The sequence below is a fragment of the Anolis carolinensis genome, chromosome 3 (genome assembly GCF_035594765.1).
Source record: "Anolis carolinensis isolate JA03-04 chromosome 3, rAnoCar3.1.pri, whole genome shotgun sequence".
Classification (NCBI taxonomy): Eukaryota; Metazoa; Chordata; class Lepidosauria; order Squamata; family Dactyloidae; genus Anolis; species Anolis carolinensis.
The window spans coordinates 184,506,796-184,519,287 of NC_085843.1; the positions used below are offsets into that span (position 1 = coordinate 184,506,796).

Genomic DNA, 12,492 nt, shown 5'->3' on the forward strand with positions numbered 1-12,492 from the left:
CAGCTCTATGTGTTGTTAAAAGCTCAAAACATCCAACTTACGAATGACATAGTTAAGAACGGGGGTAAGGCAATAGGAAGTGAGAGGAAATCTACCTCTAGGAAGGGAAATTCACTGCTGTAGGAGTTATCACAGGGAAAAGGTGTCTCCACTGAAGCTTTCTCACCAATACTTATTTCCACAACAAGCCAAATCTTCCAAAATCCAATTATCACAGGGACAGAAAGTGAGGTGAAATATTCTGAACAGGGGCACAAATAAATGCCACAGAGGTCTTAATCCTTCCCTGGTCTCCAGAGTCACAGTCCAAAGCTCAAACTATAATACATTTCTAGCTATTTTGGAACCAGTTAATAATGTAATGGAAAAGAGAGGGAAATTATCACACTCCTCTCAAATTACTTTGTTTCCTTATGTGGAAACCACATGTCCCTACTACTCTAGGCCAATACTGTGAACAAGGACAGCAACTTTTCTGCATCCATCTAACACCAACCCACAGACCTCTGCTGCTTTGGTCGCTTTACCCTCCTATGTAAAAGGGCAAGAACAGCTTCTTTTTACTCCATCTGAAAGGTTCGTTCTGAGGAAATGACATGTTCCTTCATCTGAAATGCTTATGTCCACTCAGCCTATAAGTACAATGGGGGTCAAAATTAGTCATTAACATTTTAAAAAGAAAGAATATGTTTCCATATTAAAACAATTGAAATAATAGTAAAAAATCAAAGAGTATTCCCAGACACTTTCATGTTTTAGTTTCATGATCAGAATGAGTGACTGCTATTAAATCATATAAATAATGCTTTGACCTCATATTTAAGGTAAAGAATTAAGATAAATGATTTTTTTTGCCAATGCTAACAGTTGCTTAAACACATCAAAGTAAATGATTCTCAAAATAAACCCTTAACTGAGCCTCACTGACTTAGAAAAAAGCTGTTTCCAAGTTCTGAAATTCAGGATTGAATAATGTAAACTCATTTAAACTTTGTAAAATATTGTTAACATGGCAAAGCCAGTATTAATCACTTGCCAGTTTTTGCTGACTAGTTTAAACATTCAAAATACAAATTACTCCTAAATGAGGCAAACTTTAAATGATTTATTTCAAGTGTTAGCCTTTATAAGCTGAAGTGTAACCAAACTGTATTTTCCACATAGTTGGCAAATATAAGGCTTAAACTCAGCCACAGTTCAAACTTTTCTATCAAAAACCACAAAAGATTTTATAAGCATTACTATTGTTCTTAGAATCCAAGCCAGAAATATGCATTAACCCATTCTCAGCGAGCATAATATAGTCACATGTTATTGTTAGAAAACATACATGCCTCAGACAAGACTTCTTTCTCCCAAACTGGACTTTCCACAGATATATAAACCCTACTTTCCTAGTTTCCAACAGATCTTATACCTCTGAGGATACCTGCCATAGATGTGGGTGAAACGTCAGGAGAAAATGCTTCTTTCTGGAACATGGCCGTACAGCCCGGAAACCTCACAGCAACCCAACGGTAATCAAGATTTGTTTATCTTCAAACCTTTAAGGGCACAGGCCTAAATATCAGAAGAAGCACCTTCTCTCATATTACAGTTGTCCCTACACATTTCTGGTTTTGGCGTTTGCAGATTTGATCATTCATAGATTTGATTAAAACCTTCTCACTTAAGAATCTCTCTAGTCAACTTTCAGTGAAGCCAAACACAGAATTGAGATGCAAGACCTAGAAATTCCTAGAGATGTGTTCTCTCCGGTAAAATAAAATAGCAATTTCTTATTTGGGGTTTTTCACTTTAATGAGTGTCCTATGACCCAAACCCCTGCAAGTGTGGAGGGCTGACTGAAGTCTCCTAGATTGATAGACTAGGCCCTTCTCTGATTTGTATCACTGACAGGACTACATTACGCATACAAACAGCTTTATGAGAATGTCCCAGGTCTGGAATACTCTCTAAAAGGAGGTACAATGAGAAAGACTGTGTTCCTACTGGTGTCTGGTCAAGATAGTTTCATTTGTCCAAGAGTGCTACATTAATTCTATGTTCAGGAATAACTATGTTGTGTACTTTTTATTATACTTATTTAATAATTATAGTTTTATGTATTCTTTTAAAATTCATTTAGCTATGTGAATAACCCCTGCAGGTCAAGCAGGTTTACTTTTTAAGTAAATCTTTAAGGTGTTTTCTTTCTGTGCTTGTTCTTACTATAATCATATTTTGTATATTTGCTCCCATTTATCAATAGTAGAATTCATGCTTGAATTGTGGAGTCTTGAGAGTGAGAAAGTCAAGCACACACTCAGCAGATCAGCTGCCAACTTCCTTAAAAGCAAGGACTACATACATTAAATCAAGTCAGAATGAAAGCTGTTCTATTCCTAGAGATATATCATACCATGTGTGACCTGTTTGTGAAACTGAATCATGTTTTCAGACACACTGGTTTATATTGCTCCTATATAGGCAAAGAGGTATATGAATAGAGATATATGGAATCCAATTAGAATGTAGCCTGAATACCAAACTCTGGGACTAGGCGTTATGTTTTTGACTTGTTTTCATTGTATTTATATCTTTTAACTGTTTTATAATTTGTGGTATTTTGTTTATCTTTTTGTATAATGCGGCATTGAATTCTGCCATTATCTGTAAGCCGCTCTGAGTCCCCTTCAGCGGGGTACAAATATAGCAAATAAATAAATAAATATGATACACCAGATATGCAGGGAGAGAAGGATAATTAGACTCTGGGGCTGCAACTTTAGACAGCTGTCCAGGAACCATGAGATAATGCAATTGCCCTGTGCTTAATGTATCTATGCTGGGGATTTTAATTCATTCATTTATATTAAATGAATTATTTAAATCTTTAATAGGTACTTTATGTATTATACTTCAATACACAGATATTGCAGAGTTGGATTATGTAAAATGCCCTGTATTCTATGGGGGAAGGGAATTCCACATAGCAAGTACTTACAAAACGGCAAGTCCTGTCAAGATAACCAAAACTGCTTATCACAGCTCTTCCTCTGCTAACATGACCTTACTTAACATGAGTACAAATGAAAAACAGTAGCATAATTTGTAAGGTCTTTATCAAATATGGAAACATTTGTGGCAATTTAATTACAAACACAACTTTGAATGGTAAGTGCCACAAATTATGGAGCTGGCCATTGACTTAAATCAGGCTGGGGACTCTGTGGCACCCCAGATGTTGCTGAACAACGCTCTCAGCATTTGTCAGTAATAATGAATGCTGACAGCTCAACAATCCTGACTCATGCCTTGTTTAGGTGGTGTTCGAATAAAAATGAAACTCAGTGGGGTGTAGTGATCTGTGTGTTAGACTAGGACGCTCGAAACCAGGTATATTCCCACTCTGTCACAGAAACCCAACAGATATCCTTAGGTAAGTCACACTCGCTGTCTCAGGAGAAGGCAATAGCAGACCCCTCTCTGAACAAATCTTGCCAAGGAAACTCCGCAATAGGTTCATCTTAGGGGCCTTTCAGACAAGCCCTATATCCCAGAATCTGACCTCAGGTTTTCTGCTTTAAACTGGATTACATGAGTCCACACTGCCAGATAAAACAGAAAACCTGGGATCAGATCCTGGGACATAGGGCCTGTCTGGAAGGGCTCTTGGGGTTGCCATAAGTCAGGAGCGACTTGAAGGAACAATAAAAGGGGGGAACATGGAAAATTAAGCCATTAATAGTATGAATCATGATATAATAATAATAATAATAATAATAATAATAATAATAATAATAATAAACTTTATTTATACTCCGCCACCATCTCCCAGAAGGACTTGGGGCAGCTTACAAAACACTCAAAGATACAAACACACAAATACAAAAAATTGTAGAAACAATAACATAAAGCAGTAACAGCCAACTTACATATCTCACTTCACAAAAACCCCTGGTTAAAATCAATAAAATACAGCAATAGCTGCAAGTATAAAAAAAACAATAGTCAACCTCAGTCATGTAAAGTGCTTGGTAAAATCTATGGGTCCTCAAATTAAAGGCCTCTAAATTGGTTGAAGGCTTGTCCAAACAACCATATTGTAGCTAAATAGAATCGGATGGATACATCTAGTTGACCACAATTAGACGTAGTAAGCTAGATGGATCTCTGGCGTGTTCTAACTGTGGGAATCATTTGATTTTAATGGAAATTTTGAAGTCTTTAGAAAAGCACTCAGAACCACATTACTGCTGTTCTAAAGCAGTATTTCCAAATCTCTTCTAATAAACCCTGGCATCCAACTGAAAGATAATAGTGTTTTCCTTGATGGGAAGATTAGGAAAGGCTTATTCACTATCTCTGTTCCTTCTTGCAGTGAGCGCACAGCTTCAAAAATATTCAAGGAGGCTGCCTCTCTCCTCAGGGCCAGAATCATCAGAACTAAAGGAAACTGCATAAATGTCTCAGGATCTGCAACATTTTTCAGATATATGGTTTTGCTTTGACGCACATATGTGTCTTGAATAAAAGACGCACCAAAAAAAAAAAAAAAAAGAAGGTTACACCGGGCCCTTCTTGGTAATATTCTCAATACAAGAGTTATTCAGTTTGGAATAAGTCACCAGCTCACATAGGCCAATGTCCTGAAATGCCCGCCCATTAAAATAACACAGCATTCCCCCCAAACAAACCTTTTAAAAATACAGTAAAGTCAACACTACGGAAGCACATAATTTGCTCTTTATTGAGCAATGCCAAACCCATCCTTATTTACCCCAAGACTGCAAGGGATTTTACTTTGAATGCACACTTATCCCGAAGAGCACTGGACTGAACAGACAGAGGAAAGTCTTTGGTTGAGCTGTGAGTTTTTCGGGTTGTATGGCCATGTTCCAGAAGCATTATCTACTGACATTTTGCCCACATCTATGGCAGGCATCCCCAGAAGTTGTGAGGTCTGTTGGAAACTAGGCAAATGGGATTTGTAACTCTGTGGAATGTTTAGGTGGGAGAAAGAACTATTGTCTGTTGGAGGCAAATGTGAATGTTGCAATTGGCCACCCTGATTAGCACTGAATAGCCTGGCTGCTTCCTGCCTGGGGAAATCTTTTGTTTCGAGGTATTAGCTGCCCCTGATTGATTCATGTTTGGAATTACTGTTTTCAGAGTGTTGTTCCTTGTTTACTGTTCTGATTTTGGAGTTTTTTTTAATACGGGTAGCCAGATTTTGTTCATTTTCATGGTTTTCTCCTTTCTGTTGAAATTGTCCACATGCTTGTGGATTTCACTGGCTTCTCTGTGGAGTCTAACATGGTGGTTGTTAGAATGGTCCAGCATTTCTGTGTTCTCAAATACAGTGCTCCCTCACTTTTTACGGGGGTTAGATTCCAGGCCTGCCCGCGAAAAGTGAAAAACCGAGAAGTAGCGGCACTCTATTTTTTTCAATAAATATAGTCTTCCTCCCTCCCTCTTTTCCTCTTTTAACGTATTGTACTGTCTTCCTTGTTGTTCCTGAGGCGATGAGGCGCAGGCAGGGCCTACTGGTGCTGCCTGCAGGCGGCTGAGGAGGAAGCGCGGGCAGGGTCACATGCCTCAAACGGAGTCCTTTTGTGACTGTGAGGGGAGGGCGGGCCGGATGGGAAAATCCACGAAACAGCGAATCTGCGGAACCCGAACCGCGAATTAGCGAGGGAGCACTGTAATATGCTGTGTCTGGGTTGGTTCATCAGGTGCTCTGCTATGACTGACTTCTCTGGTTGAGTGAGTCTGCAGTGCCTTTCATGTTCCTTGATTCTTGTTTGGGCATTCCTGTGTTTGGTGGTCCCTATGTAGAGCTGCATGGTCCACATACGGTAGGCTCCTGCAGAGGTGAGAGGATCCCTCTTGTCCTTTGCTGAATGTAGAATTTGTTGGATTTTCTCAGTGGGCCTGTAGATAGTTTATAGGTGGTGTTTCCTCATCAGCTTCCCTATGTGGTCAGTAGTTCGTTTGATGTATGGTAAGATCCCCTGGGTGGATCTTTGATTAACCAACCTGGACACAGCATATTATTCGAGAACATAGAAATGCTGGACCAATGTAGCAGCCACCATGTAAGACTACACAGAGAAGCCACTGAAATCCACAAGCATGTGGGCAATTTCAACAGAAAGGAATAAACCATGAAAACGAACAAAATCTGGCGACCAGTATTTTAAAAGTTCTAAAATCAGGACAGTAAATAAAGAACAACTCTCAGAAAACAGCGACATTTCAGACATGAATCAATCAGGGTCAGCTAACACCTCCCAGCAAAGGATTCCCCAGGCTTTGAAGATGCAAGGCTATTCAATGCTAATCAAGGTAGCCAATTGCAACATTCGCCTTTGCCACAAACAGACAAGAGTTCTTTCTCCCACCCTGGACATTATTCCAGATATATAAACTCCACTTGCCTAGTTTTCAACAGATCTCACAACTTCTGAGGATGCCTGCCATAGATGTGGGTGAAACGTCAGGAAAGAATGCTTCTGGAATATGGTCATACAGCCTGGAAAACACACAGCCCCTATCCTTATTTACTCCAAAGCTGCAAGGGAATTTATTTAGCATGCACACTTATTCCGAAGCACACTGGACTGAACAGACAGAGGAAAGAGTTTGGCTGAAATGCAAGACCATTCACTGGAAAGGGTCTGCACCAAAAAGGACCCCAAACAAGATCCTGGTTTTGTGTTTTTGTGGGGGGGTTTTCCCCATTGGCATGGTTTTGCCCAGACCACATTCTCCAGGGGTTTTAATCCTCACCTGGGAATGCTCTGGAGTGAAGCCCACTTCATCTAGGATGCTTCAGATTTCCAAAGTCTGCTGCCACCCCAATGTTAAGTTATATTTTAGACCTAATGGCTTCAAAGGTGGAAATATCAAAGGGTGATGAGAAAAAGTGAAACATATGGAGACCCGACCCACTCTCCTTCCTTCCTTCCCTTCCTCCCAGATCTGGGTCCATTGCCCAGAAAGGGACCAGGTGAAAGGCAGCACCGCATGGGACTACCTCAGGGTGGGCATGGCGCTGGCGGGGCTGCTCCTCTCGGGATGGCTCTTCCCCTCCTTCTGCTCTTTCCTCTCGGACCGGCAGCGACAGAAAGCGCGCTCTCAGGGAAGCCTCGCCGTCTCCTCCTCAGCCGCTCAGTTGACTGACTGCGCTCCCCGCCGCCGAGTCCCGGAGCCCCGCCTTCTTCCCCACCTGCGCGCCGCCATTGGCTAGGAGGCCGAGCCGGCCAGAGCAAGCAGTCGGCCTTATTGGCACGCAGCCCTCTCACTCCCCTGCCCTCAGAAGAAGTCGCGGGGCTTCCCCCAACAGCCTTTTCGGCCGCGCTGAAGCCTCGACGGGGCTCTTCGGCGGTGGTAAGCGCCATGGCGAAGGCGCTGTCAAACCCTGAGTCCATGAGGCCCCGCCATCTTTGCTGAGGGCACGTGTTTGGGCTCCTTTCCGCCATCTTTGCTAAGGGCGGCGGCGCGTGCATATGCGTACGCATTCGCGCTCCCTGAGCACGCGACCCCCTTCCCCACAGATTTGCCGGGAAGACTCCTCCAAAAGGAAGTCTGGCGAAAAAGATGGGAAATTTCAAAGTTGCCGGCTTCGCAACCGCCAGCGCCATCCTAATAGCATCGCTTCCTCTTAAGTAAGTCCTGAATGTATTGTTAACTGCCTTCCAGTCAACTTCCATGAGAATATGAGAGGCCTCTTGTTCAGAGTGCCATCAGGAGCCCAGCTCAATCCCTGCAGAACCAGGACTAGGCTTCCTTGAAGGAGGCTCCCGTCAGAAATCAGATCTTTTTTTCTTTCCCTATCGCCTTCTACCTCGCCCAGCAATATTTGCAGTAGAGTCTCGCTTATCCAACGTAAACGGGCCGGCAGAACGTTGGATAAGCGAATATCTTGGATAATAATAAGGAGAGCTTAAGGAAAAGCCTATTAAACATCAAATTAGGTTATGATTTTACAAATTAAGCACCAAAACATGTTATACAACAAGTTTGACAGAAAAAGTAGTTCAATACACAGTAATGCTATGTAGTTATTACTGTACAGTAGAGTCTCACTTATCCAAGCTAAACGGGCCGGCAGAAGCTTGGATAAGCGAATATCTTGGACAATAAGGAGGGATTAAGGAAAAGCCTATTAAACATCAAATTAGGTTATGATTTTACAAATTAAGCACCAAAACATTATGTTATACAACAAATTTGACAGAAAAAGTAGTTCAGTACGCAGTAATGTTATGTAGTAATTACTGTATTTACGAATTTAGCACCAAAATATCCCGATATATTGAAAACATTGCCTACAAAAATGGCTTGGATAATCCAGAGGCTTGGATAAGGGAGGCTTGGATAAGTGAGACTCTACTGTATTTAGCACCAAACTATTATGACGTATTGAAAACATTGACTACAAAAATGTGTTGGATAATCCAGAACGTTGGATAAGCAAGTGTTGGATAAGTGAGACTGTACTGTATTTCTATCATTTCTACCCCGCCCTTCTCACCCAAGGGGACTTAGGGCGGCTTACAAAAATGGCAATTAATGCCAATACACCAATATGCAATAAAATAACATTAAAACAGTTAAAACATTTAAATAGTAGCATAATATACAATAAACAAAATTAAAACAGTGCAAAATGCTTGTGCCATTCATCCGCCAGACCTTGTACAAAAACCTTAATCCAGACCAATACTGCCATTCCTAATGAGTCAGCTCTTGTGATAGGAGCATGGTACAACTGTCTTAGTATAAAATGTATTGTCGAAGGCTTTCAGATCCCCTGAAGATGCCACCCACAGATGCAGATGAAACATCAGAAGAAAATGCTGCTAGCACAGGGCCATGCAGCCCGGAAATCACAGAACACACCAATCTTGGTATTGTCCTCTTGGGAGGGTGCAGGCAATGTAAAGAGTACACCCACCACTTCCTTCTGGCATGATCTCTTTGGGAGAAGGAAGGGAACAAAAAGCAATTGGATATTTCTTCAGAGGCAACACTCCCCCCCCCCCCTTTTCTTTTTTTTTACAATGTTCTGGTCTTTTTTTTTTTAAGCATCTTAAAAACGAAGACACTCCTTGTTTTCAATGTGTTACGTGAAGGAACATTAACTGGACAGAATTTTAATTCTGCAAAATGGCACAGAATCTGTTTTTTCTGTTTTTGTTTCAAATGTTGGGTGCCCCCCCTTCTGTTTTCTTCCCAAAACAGAAACATACTTAGGGTTCCAAATTACAAATCTGACTCCCTCCCCAATCTCCCAGAATCTTATTTATTTATTTATTTACAGTATTTATCTTCCCATAAACAAAAAGGGGTCACCCAAAATTCGAAATGAAAACAGAACAAACTTGCACACCCCTAAAATACAGTGTTTCTTCAATTGTAAGACACATTTACCACTTTCCCAAATAAACAGCTCTGAAAAAAGGTTATTTAATTGGTATTGAATTTAGGGTAAGTCCTACAATTGATGGCTTCTCAGAACCAATAAAAAGGTAATTGAGGAATCTGTTGTCATGTCCCCTCTGCCTCAGAATGTGGGCTTGCTGTTGAATGTGCACACAGCAGCCCTGGCTTCAGGAGGATGGTGGCAATTGCTCATCCCCCTCCTCTCCCAAAGTGCAGGACCGCCTCAGAAGAATGGGGCAGCGCCTGGCCACAAGGCCTCATTTCTTGTGCTCCTTAGCCTATATAGATAGGAAATACAATCCAAGCCGAAATTATGGAGGCCTTAGCTCAATCTGTACCCCAGAGTCTATGGGATAAGGAACTTGAGTGAAGTGCTGCTTCCATCTTGGAAAGCGGATGAAGGAAGGATGGTGGCAAATTTGCAAGTAATCATATCAATTGATGTCAAACCACTAAATGTGGAAGGCTGATTGTAGTATTAATTCTAGTTGGGTTATAGTTTCAGTTTGCAATGGCTTTTAATGCTGGCCACAAAGACAGAATGAACTGAAATATCAATTCGAAAGGGAAAGCAACCTCCATATATTTTTTATGCTTGTCACAGCGTTGACTCAGAAAAGCTGTGTGCAAGATTATGCAATTTGGGTTCAGCCCTATCAAGTGCCTCAGGGAGCAAAGTTTTATTTGTGCATAAAGTGAGGCCAGCATTTCTCTGGAACCTTTATGTTAGTGGCTGTAAAGTGCCTCAAGTCTCTAAAGTGCTACCGGTATTTCCATATTCTTCATTAGCTCCTGTTATTTGAGACACACGCTTTATCAGACTACCACCCCCGCTTTCCTGGCATCTTTTGTCTCCGGCAGAATTCTGGGAAATTTAGTTTAGGACAGGGCCTTTTCAATTCTCAGCTGAAGAGGTCTTTTCCTTCCTAAACTACATTTAAGTAGGGTGCCCAGTTTAAAATGCTAGTCTGATAAAGACCTAGTGAGTGTATCTACATTGTAGAATGAATCCCATGACTCAATGCTATGGAATCATGGGAGTTGTAGTTTGGTGAGGCATCAGCACTCTTTGGCAAAAAGACTAAACACTTGTAGAACTACAACTTCAGTTATTCCATAGCAGTATGACAGCTGTTAGTTACAAGGACCATTTTAATCAACTACTTAGCTGGATTGCTTTGCAGAAGCATTTAAGCATATATTTGCACATAAGTTTAGTTGTCCTCTCATTAAGTATATATTTCAACTTTTTGCTTGTTGTACATTTGATTTGTGTTTTTACAGACTTATATGTATTGAACAATATATTCCTAATTCTATGAAACTTACTCAGAATCAAAACTGCAAGAAAATTGCCATTTCTGACTATGATCTATTATTGTTATCATGGTCAAAATAATATATGTATTCTAGTTAGAAACATTTTGCAACAAGTAGTATGTAAACTGGTAATTCTTGTCAACAAATTGGTTTTCTGAACAATTTGAGCCTGATATACCTGCTCTACTTGATCATCAAATTCCCCTTTTCACAATTTGTGGAAATCAGCCTCTGAACTTCCTTTAATACAAGAAAGAAAAAGCAGAGCTGTTTATGGTAGGATACCAGTCCAGCTTTTCCCTGTGGACACTAGCCTCAATATTTAGAATTCGCTAAGAGTAGTTATAAAATGTTAGATGGTGTAGATGAGAAATCACAACGAACTCTACTTCATAAATTAAAATCATGGGAAGTGTCTTATAAAACAAACTTCAAATCAACAATAAAACTTAGAGACACAACAAAATAATACAAAAACAGCCATGTTATGCTTATTTTTGCTTATTAACTTCTGTGACGCAATAAAAATTGTGCTCATTCCCAGTGTTGAATGTTCGGATATCAGCCAGCATGCCAACGTCTTAAATCAAGTAATAACTTTCTAAGACCTACATAGATACTCACGGGAACACCTCAGCAAGTGAGAGTCCAAAAGTGGCAGGTTAAAACTCTGAATCTCAATCAGTGGCTGATACCGGATGAGAAACCCCCTCCTTGGCACACAGAAGACGACAACTTGGAAGGCGCTGTGCTCTGGTACCATGAGATGCAGAACCAATCTTAAGAAATGGGGCTACAACGTGGAGTTCATGACATGTGAGTGTACAGAAGAGCAGACCACTTACTACAATGCAGTCTGAGCCCTGCTATATGCACAATGGAGGACCTTCTTACAGCAACACAAGAAGCACTCCAAGTGGCCAGCTTCTAGTCAAAGGAAATTTAGTATAATGCCAAGTTTTTAGCTTTTTGTTTTTTATACTTTATAACTGTATTCTCAATTCCCTTCTGATGCAATAAATAAATAGTGTTGAAAGTGTGTATACATCAAGTGGTAACAATGCCAATTAAAGATATACCAACTGCTAGTGATTACACAATAAAATGTGGAAAAGTCAAAGAGGGCAAATCCACTGATGTCCAAAGATTTTGGATTATCAAGTCCTCTTTCCAGGTTCTAACTTCCGAGAAAAGACGAAACCTAATGAAAAACTTCTTTAGCAGGTGGAAAATTCTATTCCACATTATTTCAGTTAATGAAGAAACCACCCTCGTGTATCCTTATCACGAAATGTACCCATAGTGTTTTTTCAAGAGGACCTGATAATCCAAAATCTTTGGACATCAGTGGATAGTCCAGTTCTAGTTTTCCGCTCCTTGCCTTTTCAATTTTTAACTAAAAACAAGTTAATTCTAAAGTATTTTATTTTTCAGTAGATTTGGAAAAATAACATTTTATTATTCATAGTGTTTGATGAATATATGTCAGATGAGGCCATCAGCAATTTACATGAAATTCCAATAGAAGCCATTGATCTATGCATTTTATTTAGTGGAGTCACTACATTAATACAAATCTTTTTATCACTTTTTCAAACATAACTAAATGCCAAGGTCTCGTACTTTGAAACCACTTACAAAAGCCATTGCATAACAAGCAGACAAGCGCTACTTACTCTCACTGCTCCACTAATCATTGAGCAACCATTCACAGAACAACACCAACTCTTGTAGTTATTC

At 40.3% G+C, this 12,492-nt stretch overlaps 2 protein-coding genes across 6 annotated transcripts in view; one reads left to right on the forward strand and one right to left on the reverse strand.

Moving 5' to 3' along the window:
- Positions 1 to 12,492, reverse strand: part of adk (adenosine kinase) — a 193,751-nt gene that overhangs the window by 173,489 nt on the left and 7,770 nt on the right. Inside the window, exon 1 of one of the 5 annotated variants that reach the window (XM_008114277.3) lies at positions 7,022 to 7,190. The exons of 3 other annotated variants lie outside the window; for them this stretch is intronic. In XM_008114277.3, the coding sequence (XP_008112484.1) occupies positions 7,022 to 7,035 (14 nt within the window). In that variant the 5' untranslated portion in view covers positions 7,036 to 7,190. Of the gene's footprint in view, positions 1 to 6,774; positions 6,822 to 7,021; positions 7,191 to 12,492 lie in introns of those variants that run through there. One more of the 5 variants, XM_062977448.1, reaches the window with a different exon arrangement.
- Positions 7,498 to 12,492, forward strand: part of ap3m1 (adaptor related protein complex 3 subunit mu 1) — a 31,033-nt gene continuing 26,038 nt past the window's right edge. Inside the window, exon 1 of the mRNA XM_062977447.1 lies at positions 7,498 to 7,652. The gene's annotated coding sequence lies outside the window, so the exon portion shown is untranslated. The remainder of the gene's footprint in view (positions 7,653 to 12,492) is intronic.